Source organism: Ptychodera flava, chromosome 13 (assembly GCF_041260155.1).
Source record: "Ptychodera flava strain L36383 chromosome 13, AS_Pfla_20210202, whole genome shotgun sequence".
Lineage (NCBI taxonomy): Eukaryota > Metazoa > Hemichordata > Enteropneusta > Ptychoderidae > Ptychodera > Ptychodera flava.
In genome coordinates, this window is record NC_091940.1 from 5,211,105 (window position 1) to 5,232,708 (window position 21,604).

At 35.2% G+C, this 21,604-nt stretch overlaps 1 protein-coding gene across 33 annotated transcripts in view; it reads right to left on the reverse strand.

Annotated features, from left to right (window-relative positions):
* LOC139147193 (protein CBFA2T1-like) overlaps positions 1–21,604 on the reverse strand; it is a 124,429-nt gene that overhangs the window by 31,242 nt on the left and 71,583 nt on the right. For 12 of the 33 annotated variants that reach the window (XM_070718157.1, XM_070718153.1, XM_070718145.1 and 9 more), the window contains one exon: positions 13,880–14,065. The exons of 17 other annotated variants lie outside the window; for them this stretch is intronic. In XM_070718157.1, coding sequence (XP_070574258.1) covers positions 13,880–14,039 — 160 coding nt within the window. In that variant the 5' untranslated portion in view covers positions 14,040–14,065. Of the gene's footprint in view, positions 1–4,759; positions 5,163–13,879; positions 15,067–21,604 lie in introns of those variants that run through there. 4 more of the 33 variants (XM_070718151.1, XM_070718160.1, XM_070718158.1 and 1 more) reach the window with 4 other exon arrangements.

Below are 21,604 nucleotides of genomic sequence, written 5' to 3' on the forward strand. Positions count from 1 at the left end.
AACTTGATGGAAAGGTTTTACCAGGAGCAAATACTGCATGCTAATCAATTACAATAAATCTCACATAAAACATGTTCAGCATTCTTACTTCTCAACATTGCAAGGTTTGATGTTGTTTTTTCTTTGTGTGGAAAATCATGAAAAATTATGACTATTTTACCATACAATATATGCAAACGAAACATGATGTAGAAAGCTGCATTTTCTACTTCAAAGGAAAAATGTTACTTTACCGAAATGTCCACCTAAAACTAAATAAACCTCTTTGTTCATTTTTGTATCCTTTTCTATTTTCACTTTTTCCTGGCTTTTATTTCATGCTGCTAATAAATATGGATAGTTTCTGAAGTTTACAGTATTTTTTCAGTCGTGTCTTGAATAGTCTTGAAAGTATTTATCAAGGAACGTCCTGACTCTCCTTGATAGAAGACTAACACTGCCGGGTATCGCCACTGCAGACACAGATGCATGCGCAGGTATTGCAAAAGAAAATACTCAGAGCACCTGTATCATTTTTATTTTGTATCTCTATCATAAATATTAGATGTCAGTGAAAATCATATTTCCCATCTAAGGATTATATTTCTTGAAAACTACTGTATACTTGTCCTTACCTTTCATTCACATTGACAATGTATTTAGGAGAGGTGATCCCCTAATTTTTAAAATATTACTCACAACTGTAAAATAAATATGTTTATCCATCTGAACTGTTTTCAGAAGATGCCTTCAATTTTGAAACATTCAATCCACATTTTCATGATTTTTACCCATCTCAACTATCACTCGGAGAGAAGATCGCCTAACTCTAGCAACATTCAATGTTTAGCATCCTTAAGTGAATGGACATTTTGATACTAATTTGACACTAGTGTTAGTTTTCTCACCACTGTGTCATTTTGCCAAATTACTCTGTGTATTTAGTGTTTGATGTATTTGACAATTTTCCTTGCTGAGCACATTCATAAATTATGTCCAGCAAAATGAAATTTGAACTGAAAGTTTCATGCACCCGACGATTCTCAGACTTTCATCCGTACTTTGGTTTTATTTACCAATGAAATGTTTGTTATTCATTTCCCATCGTCTGCATGTTCAAATTATGGAATATTTTATCTCAACATATCTTGTACTTTCTTATTCTGGTCACGACGACTTCACAAAATGAGCTCATTAGTCCCGTAAATGACATCAAAACATCAATTCTACAGATTAGATCTGGATATGCTATTGTGAAAATATTTTTGATATTTCTCATTTTGGATTTTGCTTGCACACATCTGTTTCTCTAGAAAACTATGACGATGACACAAAATGATTAATTAAGATTACTTACAATGTAAACAAGGTGGAAATATGAAAGAATAGTTGAAAAACAAAATACAATACATGAAGTCCCACCCTCAGCTGTCAATAATCAGAAATCTTCACATATATAGAGAAGACTTTTCATACAACGAAATCATTTTGCTTTTGATTATCTGCAACTAAACTGAAATAGTATTTCAGAAATACAGATTAGATCTGATTGTACATTGCGGGGAGTTGAATTTGATGATGCAATCATGAGAGAGATTGGGCCTGTAACCTGATCTGCTATCATGTAAATTGGGGTCACACCAGGTCAGGTTATTGGTAATCCACAGTATTTGTTGGGAATTTGCAGTTTGTAAACTATAACAGAGAGTATATGAGAACCATACCATTTGAATAGGTCTCAATCATTGCTAAAGAAAAGTACATTTTCTTGATAAGAATTTATGGATATGAAAAATTTTGTAATAGAAGTTATGAATTGCAACTGTGGAGGAGTTATAATCTTTGTAGTCATTCATGTTTAATAATTTTCCAGAGTCAATGCCATGGTAATTTGTCATTTAGCATGATCCAATGAATTTTGTATATACTCTGCATACTGAGAGTTTTCACATGTTAATTTTTTTTTTAATTAAACACTGAACTTTCTTGTACATGTCTGTGTACACTTCTCATGGTTATTTGAAAATGACCTGGTAAAAATTAATATGCTTTTTACTTGAACCTAAGAACAAACATCCAATAGGTCAAGGCAAATTGACGTACTCTATGATATGATTTCAAGTTGTAGAATAAGTCAAGGCTAGAGGAATTAGAACTGGTTCAGAAGTAGACGGAAAAATGAAAATAAGAATTGTTAATTTACTTTGTGAGGTTATGTTTCTGTTACCAGATAATGGTTCATTTTGCTTGAAGTGATGTGAACTCTGTGTAGAGGTCTGAATGTGAACTTGAAGAGTTATCATACAGACAGTCTCTGTGATATTTATGTGAAAACAGGTATACAAATAAGACTTGCAAATAGATATTTTAATAGCATATTACATCAATGACAGTGGGTTGGTTGATGACTTTGTAAATACCCTATGTTAATCCATGACACAGTTTGTGTTTAGTCACAAAGCAGTGCTCTCACAGTCTAAAAACTTGTCAAGTAACATCGGCACAGATCTCAAAATGTTCTGAGAATTGTTTATTCTAGAATTCAAATTATTTGATATCTGATATTCCAGCAGATAACATCTTCCTGCCTATTAAGACAAGGATGCAAGACCACATTGGAAGTTATTAAAACACAATTATGGGGTCCAGTTATCTCTATCTCCATAGTTATATCAACAAATTAGCAATTAAACTTTAAATACATGAAAGCTGAGTATGGGTATCATACTAGACAATCTGATTGATCATTACTAATACCATGTGGTCAACTAATCCTTTGACCTTTGAGGTCAAACAGAGTCAACAGTCCAAATATATCAACGGAACTCAGTGGAAACTATATTAGAGGAAACGGAGTGTCTATAGCCTATATGGTAATCAACCTACCAACTTCATGACTTGATAGAGAAAGTTTACACCAACCAAGTGACAATTTATGTTAAGGAAAAAAGGATTACATTTAAGTGAAATTTAAAAGACCTATTTATTAAAATATAACATTTCTAAAGTGACGTTTTTATAGGTTCAATGCGGTATTTACATCAGACTTTGTACAATAACACACCTTGCTTCAACAAAGTCAATTGTACCATTGTGGAAATTACAGCTTTTCATGTTAATGCTTAGACACTCCTTTATAGCTATTTCTGCACAAAATTATATGTCCACATCTATAGAATATTGTACCAAAATTCCAAAATCAAGATTTCAAGCTCCATTCAATTTCTGGATGTCACAGACCATGCAAGTCAAACAAACTTAGTAATACGATCATGAGTTTCTGAGACGTAAAGTTCTGGGGATGATTGTGGAAAAATTTGACTTGAGAGTTTGAGATACAGCTATTTTGATAAGCCAAACATTTTTGACTCAAGCAGGTAGAATAAGACAGACACTGAAAAGCTCTGAGTCACTCTGAAGGTTTCTGTCATAAAAACTTTGTGTCCTGATTAGGTTCCATAAAGCACATTAAGACATCCCTCACGGCCATCCAGCCAAACCTTTCTGAATTTCCAATTGAGCTGCCATCACGTTCAGTTCTCATGTGTGCTGCTTTGACTCGAGGTAGTATGCATTTTTCATGATTACATATACCTTACTTGTACTGATCTTAGTCCCTACACCTGTAAAACTCTCTCTGAATTCAAATCAAATGTTTTGCAATGCCATGGTATTAACACTCATGACTCCCTAAACTCTGCTACATTGCCAACGTTGTCAAAACATATACTCTTGTTTTTCTTTACTTTTTTTTCTCTTTAACAATCGGTTCACCATCTATTTCCTAACCACAGCATGGCAGATCTTCAAACTCAAGGACTCCTTGAACCCAAAGACTGTCGACCCAGAATTTTCAAATCAAAGAACTCACCAAGTTCTCTATTAGGTTTTGCTCATCAATTTTTTGGAACTACTTTGCTTTTGCTTCAAAATATTTTAAGTAGCACGTGCATTTTAAATGTACACTAAATATCACTGTGAAATTTCACATGCAACTTAATCTGTATGTACAAAAACGTACTACCACTTTTGTGATATTTTACATTTACTGAATGGTAACAGTGCATCATAGGTAAACCACATACTCAATTTAAGCAGTGTTAACTGCTTACTAAACACAAAAATGACAAAATATAGCATGACATGGTTTCATGCGCGGAAACTTGTGTAATACAACATGTTATAAAACATCTCCACTACGTGACTCTGTTCTTCATTCCTCCCTGAAAGATGAGGACACTATGACGTTTGTCTGTACTTCACACACAATTGTCAAAGCTGTCTTCACCTACTTATAGATACTTTACCTAGTCATGATACTTTGCCCAACTTGGGAATTTACCTAAATTAATGAAGCCCTACAATCACACATTCAAAGCCAAACACACTACAATTTAAGTGCCACCAATGTTACTTTACATTTTTTGATGTGCTACAAAAAAATCAGAAAACAAAATATGGAAAAAGTAAAGAAAGTATAAAAAGAATACATTGTTTTATGCACCACACCAGCCTCGCCACACAATGAAATAAATTATCGGGAAACAAAATATGGAATATAGGGATCTTGGTGAACATTCAATTTTAGAGTTTCATCATGAAGTATAACACACATGGATATCACTTGACTTGTAGCCTAATCTGGCTGGTCTGACATAAAGACTTATTCAGTGCACAAAGACAGGGGTAAACACTGTTTCATATAGAAGACATTAACCACTTTTGACGACCTTGTATTACAAGTATTTACAATGTTAAAAGATTGCTATACATGGCTTACCTAGCTTAAGCTGTTCTAAATAAGCCGAGTCTTTAGTAGTTCTTTTATCAATAGTACGGCATACAGTACACATTTACACTTCAAAGAGTCTGCAAAAACAAATCGTCTATGGGATACATTCCTTGTCAGTCAATTGAGGTGATTTCCTTGTGTATCGCAGACACTGGGTCTCTGTAAACTGTGCCCATCATTTGCATAATCCCCTCAATATGCGTCAAAACCAAGAAGACATGTTTAAATGACAGCACTGTCAATAAAAACAGATGTCCGGCAAAAACAAACGGGAAGCACCGCCCCTAATGTTGGCTGTATAGCCACAGCTGGCGTAATCTCACATAGGAAAGTTTGGCTAGGCTGCAAGGCAGATACATATGGCAGAGTCTTATCCATTCACTCTGATATTGATCACATAGATTTTGTTGATTGCCAAGCCATCAATGCTAAAGTAATGAGCATCAATAACAACGACAAAGACAAGGAAAAACTTTCAAAACCAGCTGCAGCTGCACAGATGAAAATTCCAACGGCATTACTTTCAGAAAAGGGGGAAAAAAATGATGTCGCTGGTTTTAATAACATACATGTCACAGTCAAGGAACAGCAACAGTGGCAAAATGAGGGCAATCTCGCTTCATTTTCACAACCTTTTGTTCGATTTGAAAATGGAATGAAAGGTGAACAGCTGGGCAAAATGATCAATTATTGAAGCATTCATTCACTGTGTCTTAATACTCACTCTAATTACACATTAAATTATTCAAATGATTCCAAATTTGTGCATATCAGGTTAACAACATGGGATGTCACCTAAGAAAAAAGGAACTTCACCATTACATGCCAGGTTAACTCACAGACACATACCTCTCCAATTATCTCACAGTCTGTCTGCAGAACTACTATCCTACAAATTTTCTGTGTGTGCTTCTGCTTTTGACATTCAGTTTTCATCTGAGAGCTTCACTGTATTTGTGACAGTGCCATTGAGAGAAGTGGTGCAAACAGACTTGTAAGGTCACGTATTGAGTAAATGCTGGCGGCAAAGAAGGGCTTGATAACATTTGCATCAAGGCTGTGATGTAATTTATTAATTGGATACATGTCTAGGACGTGTTGCAATGGTTTCTAAATATCAGAATAATTTGGATGTTAGAATGATTTTAATAGACTTTGACAAAGGATTTCTTCTGGTAAGAAGGCAATGACAACTTATTATATTCAAGCTTTCATGCAATTTTTCAAGTTCACATTCATGCTTTCACATTTTATCAAAATCGCAACTCCAAAATTGCTTTAATTTAATGTCAGTACATACAAGGAACTCAGGCATAAAACTCATTCAAATCTACAAAAAGAGATCTGTTCAAGAAACATTGCCAAACTTCATTTTTTTAACAGGAGCATCTTCTTCTTCTGTCATACAGATACCTTTTCAGAAGTGACAAGGTTCTTTACATTTAATTGTCTCACACAAGTCTGAAGTGTTTCTATCTACGGTATTTTTTCACAAGTAAGATACTTCACACTTCAAATTTCAAAATTAACACCAAGTTCAAAATTTGTGTTGACATCCAATTAAGACATTTGAAGGTTAAAAAATACTGGCTTCTTCGAATTGCTGAAGTATCTCTTCTCAAAACTGCATCCTTCAATATTTGATTTCAGTTTCTCAGACACCAGCAGCGGTGTTTTCAGAATGGAGCTGACTCATCGTGGACATCAGTGATGTGGAAAGCAACTTGCAACTGGGACTTTTGATAACAGACGACAGATAACATCATCAAATTTGAACAACTGTCTTTTTTTCTCCAAGAAAAAACTGGAAATGATCAGTGCTTTGTTATCACACTCTGGTTACTATCTACAACTCTTATCTGCTCTATTTCCTTTCAGCGTGGGAAACTTGCCCATAATTTTCCCATACCACCATTTAATCACCATGTTTACCTAGAGCAATGTTATCGGGACACACCACTGTTTCAAATTTTGTCCACTTCACTGCAGTGAAAAATTGAGTGATACTCGGTGAAACATTAATTTTGTGAGTGCAAATTGAGGAGTTAAAAAACTTGCACGTAAGCGGAGAAAAAGACAGAAACCAAGAAAAATGTAGAAACAGATGGAAGTCTTGACAACTTTGTTTACAATTTGGTTGGGCTTTTTTTCACATCTGAACTTATTTCCTATGAATACCAACAATCCAATGTCATCCATCTGAGTTATGCTGAAAAACACGACAAGACTATCATATGGAATATGTCCAAGGTGTTAGCATACGGTAAACACATCACTGCATCGACAGTCATGATGCATGTATAATGCAATTTGGCCTTTCCCTGTGTGCACTGCACAGCTGTTGTATGCGCAGGTGGTCTACCTGGACCTTGACACTTCAGTGCAAAATGTCCTGAGCCAAGTTTCAAGGTCATCGTGATGGCAACCATCGACATGAACACTAGAAGCTGTCATGTCAGTAGACTAATTAACTGTCAATATAGAGAATACGTGATGGGGTCATCATGAGGTCAGATCCAATTTAATGCAAAAGCACTCACTACTAATTACTTGTCAAATGACAATGATGTCAAACAGATGAGGTGTAGACCTTAATCTGGATAATTTCATGGTCAGAAGATGTATTGTATGTGCCCATGAATAAAAGCTGGTACATAGAAGTCAGAAATGAAGCAATAGTTCACATAGAATTCCTAGCAATCACTCTGAGAAACATCACAAATGATGATTGCTTCTTTCTCATTGACTTTTATGAGTTTTCTGAAATTCATCTATATCTATCATATTCTCTGAGCTCGGTTGAATTTGGTATTGGTGATCATGAACTACAACGGAATATACATCTATTCCAATAATTTTTGATATCATCTGCCATACTGCTTGTAACACTTGGTATTGATGTTACACAAGGAGTGTTCTGCAAAATGCTAAAGGTGAAAGGTCAGATATTTACAGCCAAATTGTGGCTTGCAGATGTTACTATAAAAAGAGCACAGAACAACAGCTGTGATAATGAACATAGACCTTAATTTGTCTCATTCATTGCAATTACGGCAGATTCAAATCCTGTAGACCAACGGGGATCAGATTACACTCTATATTTGACATGTTCCCATTCCCCTGTGCTAAAAATGTTCAGAGGAATTCATCACCGATTATATTGTGCTAGCCAGGACACATAGCTTGGTAATGAAATACTCAAAATTCATAGCTTGTGATTCATCACGCATCACTGATTTCTCTGGGAGACAACTCTGCTCCACGTTCACCGACAGAATTTTTACCGCCATGAATGGAATGGAAAAACTCTCTCAGTTGGAGTGGACCCTCCAAGATATGCAGAAAATACTGACAGAGAAAGACATCTTTGTAATTAGTTTGATTATGTCAATCATCTGATGCCCAGAAAGCCAGTGACAAAAAAAGTGTGTGCTCAAGAGATCTGAAAAGCGGCAGGCAATCACAGTATCTCATACACGTAGGGAATAATTTAGCAGGCTGTGCCCGATGAATTCAGGTGATAGGGAATGAAACATGAGCGGCAGTCTTCACCTTCATGAGAACTTATTTGCCTCAGAGGCACTACAAATTATATCTGGCAGATAATTTGAGAAAGCTGTACTACTGTGAGATCAAACAAAAACACCACCTGCACCCAGTCCTAATCTATGCATAGAAATCACATTTTCTGCATGTTGCCCTCTTACAATGACCTGTTTCATTCCAATGTACAGCTTCATAAATAAGGCTTTCTTTCACATCATATAAAGACTTCACCTTTTTTATTATGTGATATTATTGAGGGCTGTCACATAAAAAACATGAAAACCTTTTACTTTTTTCTCTTCACACTAAAAAGTATTTTCATGTCTGTCAGATATGGGTAGAAGACTCTGTTATGTTCAGGTGTTCATTAAACACGATAGCTGGCTCATATTTAATACTTTTTGTTTAACCTTTCATAAATAACAAATTCTTTTTTTATTTTCAGGACTTGTTTGTTGATTGTATAAATTAATAAATTATGAATGATTTACCTTCTTTATTATATAATTGGCCCTTTTTTCAAATTTTAGTCCCCCAAAAAATGAAATCTTTAAAACCAATTTTAAATTTAAATGTCAAAACCTTAAAAATGTGACAAGTTTTGGACACATACCCAATTCAGCATGTCGCAATCACAACCAACAGATAGAGTAGCAATACCGGTATATGGCATGTTTTGTTACACATTATATGTATTTCAAAATACAAAATTTGACAAAAACTTATTCACAATTGATCATGCCAATCCATATAGAATGCAAGGCAAGGTTCTTCGCTATATTCTCTGGACTTCACCAGCAAAATACCAACATCTACAATGCAATGTATAAGATTGTCCTCTTCTGTGAAATTGACATTATTATTTACAATAAGTAAACACCATCACCGTTCACAGCTATGTAACCATTCATTGCTATGTAATCTATCTCCTAACAAAACAACACCATCCTTCTCTCACTACTTAAACATGCACCATGTATGTTTTTCTACAAAGCGTTAGTATTTTCCCATTAGGTGATTTTCTTAAGAAGCCTTTTTAAATTGATGGCCATGTAAAGCTTCATTATTTGTAAGAACTCTTTTGGCAATCATTTAACTGATATTTTAACTTTACTACTATACTTTGGTTGGTGTTAATGGCCAAGAAATTAAGCTGCATTGTTTGTCTTGTGTTTACATGATTGTTTTTTGTTGACAAACAAACATTTTACCTAAATCATTGCAAAAATAGCCAAACAGCAGCCCTTTCATGTGTCTAGACCTCTCTTGGCAACATGTCGCTATTGCATCGTTTCTTGGGTGTTAAAAGTCTGGTGTGCAAACGCTTTACTCTTGCCATGCAGTATTTAGCACAAGGTATTCACATATTGCACACACCTGACAACGCACCTAACTAAATTAATTTACATTTTGGAAGGAAAGTTCAAGTAGAAAACAGTTTTCAAATATGAATGTGTGTTTAAATTTCTACTTCTATGTCCAGCGGGATGTCTGAGTGGGTGTACCTGGCTGTACAGGTCAGTTAATGAATATTGGAAAGACTTCCTACATTTGCCTTAAGGATAATCCATGTTACACAAATTTCACAATTGTAACAATACGATGTCTGCTAGCAGCTGTGTCATTTTACAAAAAATACAAAAGGACTCAGTTTTTTTGATACATTTTGTACAGATTTAATATAATACTTATATAACTGACTGGTCTGTAAGTTTGGAGTTTACTGCACATTTTTTTAATTTGTCAAACCAAGTATTCATAAGTAAAAGGTAGAATGACCAATTTCCTTTCTTTTCACTGAAACAAAAGTACTTTAATTTGTATACAAACTCTGATTTCATGATATTTTGAATTTCAAATACTGTGTATACCGTCAGTTTCTGTTTTGGTAGAATGTTGTTTCATTGATTCATGATTTGAAATTATTCATCAAAATTCACAGCAACTTTGATGACAGAATTTTTTTAAGTTACCAAAAGACGGAAACTCAAGGTAAATAGAGAGAAAAAATCCATTGCAGTTTTACACCATACCTTGTCGGCAACAGATTGGCACCAATCAATTGTCATTTATACATCTCATCTATGACTTCATGAAATTCACACAGACATCCAACAAAAACGGTTGATGAAACCGAACTTTATGGTCATCTGCACACTAAAATATTCATGTGCATATGTTTCTGCGGTGAATAACCGGCACAGGTGCAGCTATGGTTAGCTTCTAATTTTACAATCATCGTATAAGTCTCAGTAATTTTGCCTTGCCCTCCTGTGACGGCTATCTAAATTTCTACACACTGCGTATTTAATCTGGAATTAGGTTAGATCTCACATTCCTAGCATAAACAATTCTATCATTGGATAATTTAAATCACAATATTGAACCGTATTTCAAGAATACAGAATTAAAGATTACTGTTACAGACTTACCTATCAATTGGTTGGTTTGTAACTTTATAAAATGTTATTTATGATTAAAATATCAATCTTTCTTTATGTTTAGATTGTGCATTTGAAGGCTATACTCAGAACATTTGACTGAAGCTATGTGTGTTAGTTGGTATTTGAAATACGACATTATTGACTTAACGTTTATCGTACATAGTTAATGTGTTGTACATCTCATAACATTCATCACTTTACAATGAAACAAAGAGAAAAAAACATTTATTACAAGGAATAAATTTCCAGAATTCATTATTTTTTCCTCCCCGAGTCAAGTAAAACAGATCAATAGAAAAGAAGCCATACTTATTTGTTAGAGTCTAGGTGGATGCCATTAATAATGGTGCACCTGTACGGCTAGGGTTGTAGTAGCCTGCAGCACGTAGTGCTCCACCTGCTGTTAAAGGGACACTCATGCATTGAGAGAGTGTGGTACAGAAGAATTGCTAGCATGCACCTGCAACACATAGCTGTTACGCCAGAGATATCCACCCATCAAACAATTTACAATTAATTATTGCCACTATATAATATTGACTCTTTTTCTTATTTCATTCTGGTATTGACTGATATTGACTCCCCATTCAGTGTCCTATCCTACACAATGCATTAGGACCTCAATTGGCAATTGAAACACTCGGAACACAGCAGACTAAACCCACATGTTTTATAGGCCGATGTGGTACAGCCTTGTAGTCTGTGAGTATTCCGTGGGACCTTTCCTGCTTTTTATTGAATATTTCCAGATGGTGTGCTGGAGCCAAGATAAAAATGGATGTTTAAGATGTTTAGATATGTTTAATAATATATTGGTTCTGAACGGAAACACTGACCAATGAATAAAGATAATGACAAAGAGTGGGAAAATCAGCAGCCTACCAAATCTACACTGCGCCTTTTAAAATATGTACAGCATCAAAAATGCAGAAACGTTTACTTTACATAGCAGTGACTGCATTTATTACAACAATGGGAAATGACACGTGTGTAATTCAGCACACAAATAAAAAGTCACTTTTGAATAATTCTTTATCAGGGCCTCCCAAAAGCTTTTATATCTAATTTTGAAAATTTCACAAGTGAACACACTCTCATGGCTGATAACAGTTTTGTCTTGCATTTGATATCACCATTGTACATTGTTTATTTCCCGTTTCGCAGTCCGTAACTTTTACTATCATTTTGACCGCAATCATCTGTACAACTCTCCAGTCTGAATGCAGTACTGTCTGCCTATTTAAAAATACTAAAATTTCTCACTATGTGACACAGATGTTTTGGTTTTATTTTTAACACTTATTGTTTGTCTACTTTTCCATGCCTTAATTTATTAATTTTAGCAAATCTTCAATTTCTGCAGGTGCTTGCTTCGCAGATATCCATCTGGTGGGCAAAAAAGGGAAGACTTGTGGTGGAAGTTGCTGGTATGAGGACGGTACAATAAGCCTGGCCAGTACACAAAAAGCCTTGTTGCAATATGGAGTACCATGCTGTCCTCTTCCATTGCAGCTTAAATTCTATAGAGTCGCTAAAATATGAGGGCTCTTCGCTTCTCGCATGTCCAGCATTAAATACATTATGCGTCATCCAACAAAACAACCAAAATAGACTTCTGCCTTCTGTAAATACTTATGTTCTGTATAGTCTGCCAGACCATGCTGTGAAATCTTTCAGCAACATTCAGTAAATTTAGAAGCCTTCAGTTCCGAGAGCTTTTAAGCCATATTTTCCCACTACATGTGTTTACGTAGCCAGTGCAATAACCAGGGTTTTAGGCAGATAAATAACCAACATATACAACATTGAATAGAATCTCACCATTTTCTCTACTCTTGGCTTCCATTGACAATTTGTAAGAAAAAAAAATTTGATATAGACTGCTGAAAACTACCAACACAAATATTTATGAAACTTTTTTAATTAAAAAGTTAAATGTGGTCAAAAATCTTATATTAGTCTTCCTAAAACTTCCAAAGGAATAAATTTAGTATGTTTCCGTCACCTTAACATTGTGATGTAGAGCCATTATTCATTTTTTTCTCGATTATAAAAAGGTTATCTGTTGCCATATTTTTTGTATGACAACATTTCAATCTGACCTTCTTTTTGTGTTTACTTTTTTCAATACTTCATAATTTAACAAATTCCCTAGAACATTTTCAGTTTAAAAAATTCTGATATAAACTGCACAAAAAATTTGCTAAAGGTTTGAAGTTGTGGTTTCATCGGAAAGGAAGGTATAAACATGCAGGTAAAAATATTGCAAGTGAAAGAGGGGAGGTCATCTGTGTAGGGGCCCCATATGGTGCCAATACAATGAAGAGGATAGAAAATATGTTAACAACATATGGTGGCATATGACAAACCCTGGTAACACTAAACATTGCTTCTCCTGTACAACTTCGTGGCTTCCATAAAGACAATGTATCTCAGATGGGAGACTGAATTTACCCCGGTAACAGGGTTTTTTATCATTACAAAGACATTTTCTGCTCAGTGCTGAGTGAAGCAAGATTGGTGCTGTAAAATTCACCTGAAACTGGAAATAATGATGCAGCATATGGCCAGTGCTGATCTCATTATGAGAGAGTCTGTGGTCTGCAAAGCCAGACATCTAAACAATATGTATTTTAATTGGTCAGCAAGCAAGTCAAATCAAGTGTGTCCTTGCATCTGTGTGTCATGCAAGCCATATAAAGAGAAAATGAAATCATAGATAGAACCAAGTGACATCAGTGTGGTGCGTGCGTGTGTGTGAGTGATGAAAACATACGATAAACCTTTTCACAAAACTCGCACATTGACCTCAAAACACAGCGAGACACAGTACAAACATAATGGTGGGCGAATATCTATAAAAGTGACAATCACTTCACAATTCATAAACTTGTGCCCCTTGCTAATTGATTTGCAAATAAGAACAGCACAATGGTGACCATTACAAAACGTAACACACTAAACTATCATGGAATGCGAGTTAAAATAATCAAATAAATCATGCATATTAACAAAAATATTCTGTGAACATATAAATAATCATGACAGATTAAATGCTAATTTTAGAAGAGACAATAGGAAAAAAAAAGGAAAGGAAAAAAGTAAGAAGACAGCTTACGTTTTGGTCTATGATACTCTAAGCTGAAAGCACCTTGGTAGTGTCCACTGCTATGATGTGTATGTGCTTGCATCAGTTTGGAAAGAGTCAATGGCTTGCGTTCGTACTCTGAGCCTGTTACTGAAGTACTGTTATTGTTGTTGCTTACATCTTGTTCCATAGTGTTCTTGCCTGTGCTCAAAGTGGCTGTGGAAAGACGATGATTACTACTACTTGCAGTAGTCTTTCTCATCGCTTGAAAACAACCATCAAGTGGAGGTTCTCAGGTGAAAAAACAAAACACAGTAACGAATACACGGTGTACATAAGTAACACTGTTCTGTTCCCGGTTAAGTCAGAAAGCGTTCACTTCGGGGTTGGTCAGATAATCTAATATGGAGCAGCTGTATAGTTTTTAGTACACTGTACTTCCAGGAAAGACTGGTGTACAAGATAGCTGCAATAAACACAACTGAAACTTGTACTATCGCAGAGAGCAGTGAAATTTATGACAGCTCTGCTACAGCTGGAGACAGTGTGTGTCAGTATTAACAATAAAATCTCTGTATCTTCTTAACTACACAGTTCTAGCAGACAGCCGGTGAGTGTATTATCCATACAATACAGTGGCAATGTAGTAGCGCAGTTACTGGACTAAAGGCGGCATGCATACATCACTGAATGATGGAAAGCAGATAAAATCTATAAACACTGCTGGCGGAGTGTGTGTAGACCGATCACTATTGGTTCTCTGGTGACAAGTTTCCCACGACACTGAATGACGGCAGCTATATGTTCAACCTGTATGACCTCCAGTGCTTGGCAACTTCAAGTCCCCTTTTTTTGTGTGTGGCCTCTCTTCTGAAAGCAGACTGCCATGGAAATATCACTGGAAATTGGAACGGTGAATCACAGCACATGTGTGGAACATGTTAGTGACACAGTTAAAGGCCATCATCTGCTCATTCAGGACTGCACATGTACATTTCAGTAATGATTACATGACCAAGCCTCCCTGGCTGAGTGGTAATATGCAACAGCAATGGACTAGGCCACATATGTTCAAGCTGTCAGCTACTATCCTCTATAGAAAATGCATTAATATAAAATAAATTGATTTCCTAGTCTGCGGCAGTTATTTGCAATCTGGTGGTATAGACGTCGTAAATTACATAATCAAGCTAGCCATGTACCGTCATCAACCATGCCTATGTGAACAGAACACATGCATGCAGATATTTGCAGCATAAAAAATTGATTCATTTGAATAGGGGTGAACCTGTCAGCCCTGAATTTGCCTTTGGCAGAAACAGGCTATTAGTATTCACACAGCGTAAGGTGACTGGTGAAAAGCAAGTTCAATCTATCTGCATACAGCAAACAAACGGCTATAGATTATTTTAGCCACCAGTTATAATAGCAAACAATAGGAAGCATCAATAAACATCACCACCTTTGTTAAGGCTTACAGTAAGTCATGTATCTATGGTCACTCAGGGGGCTGTTCCATCCAGTGTGCACCGCTCTGATAAAACCCGCCCCTTTGAAAGAAGACCGATAACAACATATGTACAAATAGGCATTATACATATACATAAGCTGATGGGCACACGTGTGAGTAACACATTGTAACTTATTTGAAAAACACACTATAACAATGCAAGCAGCTGACACTGTTTACAATGATTGACGTTAGCAGCGCACATTTTCCTTCTCCCAGAAAAATACTTATTCTGTTCCAACCCGATTATTATTATCCAAAGCATCAAAATTATTATTACAATAAAGATAACTGTCTGCACACATTGAAATCTGCCAGCAGATGGCACCATAAAAAGCAGCCCTGTCTGACATGCATAACATTGTTGGAAATCCAGCTCCAAATACACTGCCCGTTTTGTAAGGCTAAACACAACTGGATGAACGCACCATAAATAGAAAATATTAAGTTTGAATTCAGAACATTACTGTAAACAACTACCATATTGTCCTGTAGTAAATTTAAAATAAACTCAGTCCAATAATGTTAAGGTTCTAGTTAATAATTATCACTTAATATTTCTTTTTAATTATTATGAGAATTTTCCCTCTCTGTACAAACAGATGCAAGTCACAATATGGCTCTACTATTTTTGCCCATAGAATTTACATTGTCTCATTTGTATTTTTTGATATAGCAAAAGTAAATAATATTAAATATATTGGTTAAAATTTGCGTATCTTTGAAAATGCATTTACTGGTGACAACAAAGATCACTTAGACGCAGTGATGCCATCGTCTCATATTAGCATAATTCCTGGCAACGAAAGTTCCTGGATGATAATGCAAAAGAGAAGATAATTATCAAACAACTGATAGGTTTGCAACGCGGTGAAATCATCAACATTTATTTTCATCTAAGGCTATAGCAAAGTGTCATTAAACCTCAAATCACATCCATATTCCTCAGCAACAGTTGCAGCATCTCCCAATACAACTATGACACTGTAGAAATACAAAACTAATGTTTCCAATGAATTCTGTGGAACTCAATACCAGTGACTGACATACACAAAACCTGACAGATAACCTGTTACCCCAATTTGACAGAGATTGCAGGCTAATTCACATGATGAATTGTATGCATCTATTTATGCTTGTTATCAAATATCAAACCAATGTATAAGTAGATGAAGTCTGACATTTTGAATATAAAAGCAAATTTGGCTCTCATGCGCTCGTACAAACAGAAAATGAAGCCATGTGACACTGCAGGCCAGCACATCAATAAAGAACAAAGGCGAATCACAGTGCCTACAATCCTGTACAAACTGCAGATAAAAAGATATATGTAGTCGATGCATTAATTGGCAGCTGTAGAGTTTTAAACCATGACTTTAAGTGTTGATGTTCCCATCCCGCTGCAAAACTGACAGTTGGTTACATCACCACACATGCTACTGGACTTCTACTTCAACCTGAATACCTGCTTTTCAGTCTCTAAGCCCAATATCATATTTGAAAAATGTGCGAAGTCTGCGGTCATAGGTGTCTGTGGTGATGGTAAACAAAATGCTAGGAACAGTCAACCTTGACGGGTTGAAGTATTTGTATGAATTAGGGAAAAGCTGCCTACCTATCAGGGTTGACTGATTTACTGTGGAACTTAAACTTATAGCAACAATGATCAGATTGAGTTCGCATATGTTTTGTTTGCAGAAGACCTGTGAATTTGAGAAAATTGTGAATTTGAGAAAATTGTGACCTAACCATAGTATTTTATCAAGTAGAAACTTTGACCATTTTTTACACACTATTCTTTACATTCAACATGGTCATCTGATTGTTGTTTTTTCTCTTTCTTTTGACATTGAATTTTTGATTTGTATTTGTGATCTTGGTTTAGCAATGCTGTCAAATTAGCCATCAAGAGTGATTTTCCCTGAAATCACAATTTTGCTTTTACTGATAGTTCCTGACTGATTAGAGTCTCATCACCATAGAAATGACTTAATAAAGTTTTGTGAATTTCTTGAACTGGGTAATAGAAAATAAAAAACTGGGTCATTCTGTGTTTTTATCGTGAGCCTGATCATCACAAAAATCACTTCAAAATCTGCAATAGAATGTAAAGATTTCCAAGCTTATGTTTTTTCCTCATTGAAATGGTGGAAATATAATGAGATACAGCAGAATCACTAATTTTCACGGGGATATGATTTCAATATTTGATGTTTGAGACATTTTCACTGGGATTTAATTCACTTATTTTGCTGGTGACTGGTGAATTTATTGTTACTTTACATTTTCCCTAGGATTAAATGTAGAGGATTTTATCTATCAAGGAAAATAGCAAAATTAAATCCCAGTAAATAATTAATCCTTTTACAGTATTTTGCAGTATTTTTTACATTTTACTGATCTCCAACAAAAAAATTGATAAAACTTAGTTTTGGAATTGCAGTAGTGCTTGCAGGGAGTCAGCGGAACAAGATAATGTAAGGTAGGTAAGGAGAATTACAGTGTGTAAGACTGAAGTATTCCATTGCTTGACATTTTGGTGCAAGATTAGTCTGAGGAAATTAGTTGAAATCAGTTGAAAAGTGGATAACTGATGATGACACACATTTTCAAACATAACAATGAAAATGACTTTTTCCTGTAAAGGGCACTTCTAAGAAGTTGAGTGAAATTGTAGAAAGCTTGGTCCCTGTTCTTTAATTATTTCAGAAGCTGAGAAATATAATAAAATTTACACATAACTTAAAAGACAGAATTCAGTAACAGACATTCAGACTTGACAAACTGCCGCAGCAATAGAGATGTTTTCACAAATGACATCATTTTTTCTCTCATTAATATGCAGAAATAAATATTTGTCTGCATTTTCCTGCTAGTGTTACCATAGCTACTAAAAGTCACACTAATTCGTACGAATTTATGGCTCAGACTACAAACTGCAACAACATCCACCCATGCAACAACAAAATTTGTCCGAATTTTAGGCAGCATTGTCTAATGTCGTGCGCGTGCAGCTATATTTAGTAACAAACCTGAAATCGTGATCAACACTACAGAGATGTTTTAAACTGCAGGCATCCCTTTGTGACTGTGTCTTCCTATGGATGACAGTTTAATGATTGAAATACCAGTCCATGCTAGCTATGGTATCTTAATCAATTTTCAGTGATACTGCTCACAAACACTCTAGAACTAATTAATAATTTGATAATAACATCTTTACCAAGCTATCAAGGCATCCTATGCATATGGCAGCCATGCTCTTTGCCGAGAGCTTTAAATTTTATCTAAAGAAACTTCTATATACACCATCTCTTGAAAAACACTGACTTCAGTATGATCACTGAGTTGTTCACAAGAAAATATATTTTGAATTCAACTTGGATATAACTTTGCAAGGTCAGAGGTCAGAGTAGGTCATCTTTCACAAAATATAGTTAAAAACAAAATATCAGAACGTAAAAGTTCAAAGTGCAGAAAATGGCATACGATAAGTTCAAGCGTGATAATAATTAAAATTGCCTTTTTATGTTTTATACCTTAAAAGTTGTGAAGTAATTAACAAGCCAAAGCGAATTGTTAATTAGTTTTAATGACTGTGCCAGTGGTTTCTGCATGGGCTATCCCAATGCACAAGGGGATTATTCTGCTGGTAACTAGAAAATGGACTTGCAGGCTAGTGGAAACTGAGGCTAGACTAGTGATTTTATTTTGTAAGCTTGTTGATCTGAAAATGGGTTGCTCAGGTTGGTTTTTACACTATAATTTACTATTATTTTATTCATTTATCATTGAAAATGTAGATAAAAATACAACATTTTGAGAATGTAATGTGCTGATCCAAATTCCATACTTTACAAACTAACGAGTTAGGTAAGTCAAATAAAGTTTTCAGATTTGAAAATGAATGTCAAGAAGTGAATTTATAACCTTCTCTCTCTGTTTTTCCTGGAAGTGAGATCTTCACGTAAGAGTCTCTATTCAATGTTTCTGTATATAGGACATCGCAAAATGTGTCATTATGAAATGTGTTACACTGTTTTGTGACAACTATCCTGATTTACCGTATATCAACAAATGAAACATTAAATTTTATTTAAATAAAAAAAATCTGAATATCAAGATTTCTGAAACGCAATCCTATAGTGACACACCAGTACAATTGTACATTTAATTTAATTTTTGCTGCATAGTAATATTTCATAATGTTGCCTCTCTTACTTACTATTTGAATTCATTACACTCTCTACACCAGTATGTATATCAGTACATTGAATTTATTATCAATTTTGTTTGTACAACTTCAGAACATCATATGACAAGTCGATAACAATTTCACTTGACTAAAAGTACTGTGAAAATAAAGATCCAACATTTCACAATAGAAAGTATAAGTTTCAAAGGTCTAACAGAGCAGGACAGGCCAGATTAAACACCTGACACAGGTCAGTAGTTTTTTGTTGTGCGCATTGTGATTCCCATCACAGGATGATATATGTACATTATTTAATGCACACTGGCTTGGCTTTCTCATGAGTATAGCTACCTTGGAGATTTGCTGACATGCTTCGTGAACATCAAGGAGAAAATATTGCTTCATTATGACTTCCATCAAGAAAACTAACCGCTTTACTTCATTCATAAATTATGTTTCATATGGCAAGATTTTCATCTGGGAACACAGAAAAACTAAACATTAATCATCTCAACTTGTCAAAAAAGCTTTGTAAGGAATTCTTCTCCAATATTTATGAATAATAAAGGACAAAAAAGAGCAAATAGCAAGTAGTGTAAGTGCTAAAACTGTTTTTTTTTTTTATCAAAAAACTGAATTTTTTATACTGCAAACTTGATGCCTGTATTGACTGAGTGACTGACAAAGCTGACAATGTGACTGTGATTGACTGGTCTGGTGCGAAAAAAAATATTTCAATACTTCAAAAATAGGGAGATTATGCCAATCATCATTAGAGTATCTGATAAAATACGGTAAAACTTGCTACCAACATTGATCTGATTTGACTATTAAAGTCAAGCAAATAAAAGAATGCATGGAAACACTCTTTGAATGAATTTTTGAAACTGACCGATTGGTTAATGGCCCAGTCACATTAGCTGGTTGGAACACAGAATCACTTGGTATTATGGATGCATCACAAGTCAGCATTGTGGCTATATTGGTACACAGTATGCAACATTACACATTTATTTTCCTGGAGTGTAACACCTTGCCATACTGTATGACAAATGAACCATTATTAGCAACCATCAATTTATTATGAAACACAACTTTTAACTTTATTTCATTTTCATCTTCATTGAAAACTAAAATCACAGTACCACATTAAGAATTCCATCCATTTGCTTCGAAAAAACAAACAGTTCTCATATTTTGCGAATTATATTTCATTTATTTCGTCACGGGATGCAATTCAATGTTATCCAGCACTCTGACATCATCTTCTATATATTCAACTGATAAATTGTCCTCTAAATCATCAGTTTACAATGCACATCTCTTTGTTGTGAAAAAAAGCAACCAGGACAAGCTGTGTATAACCTATAGTTAACTAGTCCCAAGGCTGGCAGAATTTTCCCAGCCACGTTGGACCAGCGGCATATAGCTGGGCATGCAGCTTTCTCATAATCCTAGTTTCTCCCCTTATTTGCTTTATTTGTCATAGGGCAGCATATGGTGGAGACTCCACTAATGCAGCTAATCCTGCTCATATTTTAGTCGTATGATGGTGACAGTTGTGAATTTTTTCATCTCTGCAATTGTGGCTCCACAGAGTAATGGTCGGGGCATCTGTGACCACATCATTATACACAGGTGTTGTTTTGTTTTGTTATTTGTGCTTAAGTGATTACGCTAAGATGACTGTTTTACCTATCCAATGTAACCTTGCATTCCGATTGGTCAAAACGCTGACGCCCTTCAGCGGTGATACAGCTTCAAACTTTAACAATAGGCTATAAAGCTGGCAATACGATGAACTAGTTTGTACAGAACATTATGTGACCAAACACTACACAGTAAAACTTTTGATACTAAAGACATACGCAAACATGCAAAATTATTTTCATTCTTCCTCACAAGGTCCCAACTGTGAACAGAAAAATATATTTAATGACCGGCATCATTCATCAAATAGTTTACCATTCACCAATTTTCAAAGCTATACTGCATTCACACCACTATCATACGGATATTTCATCACCAGAATGACACATTAAACTGTTAA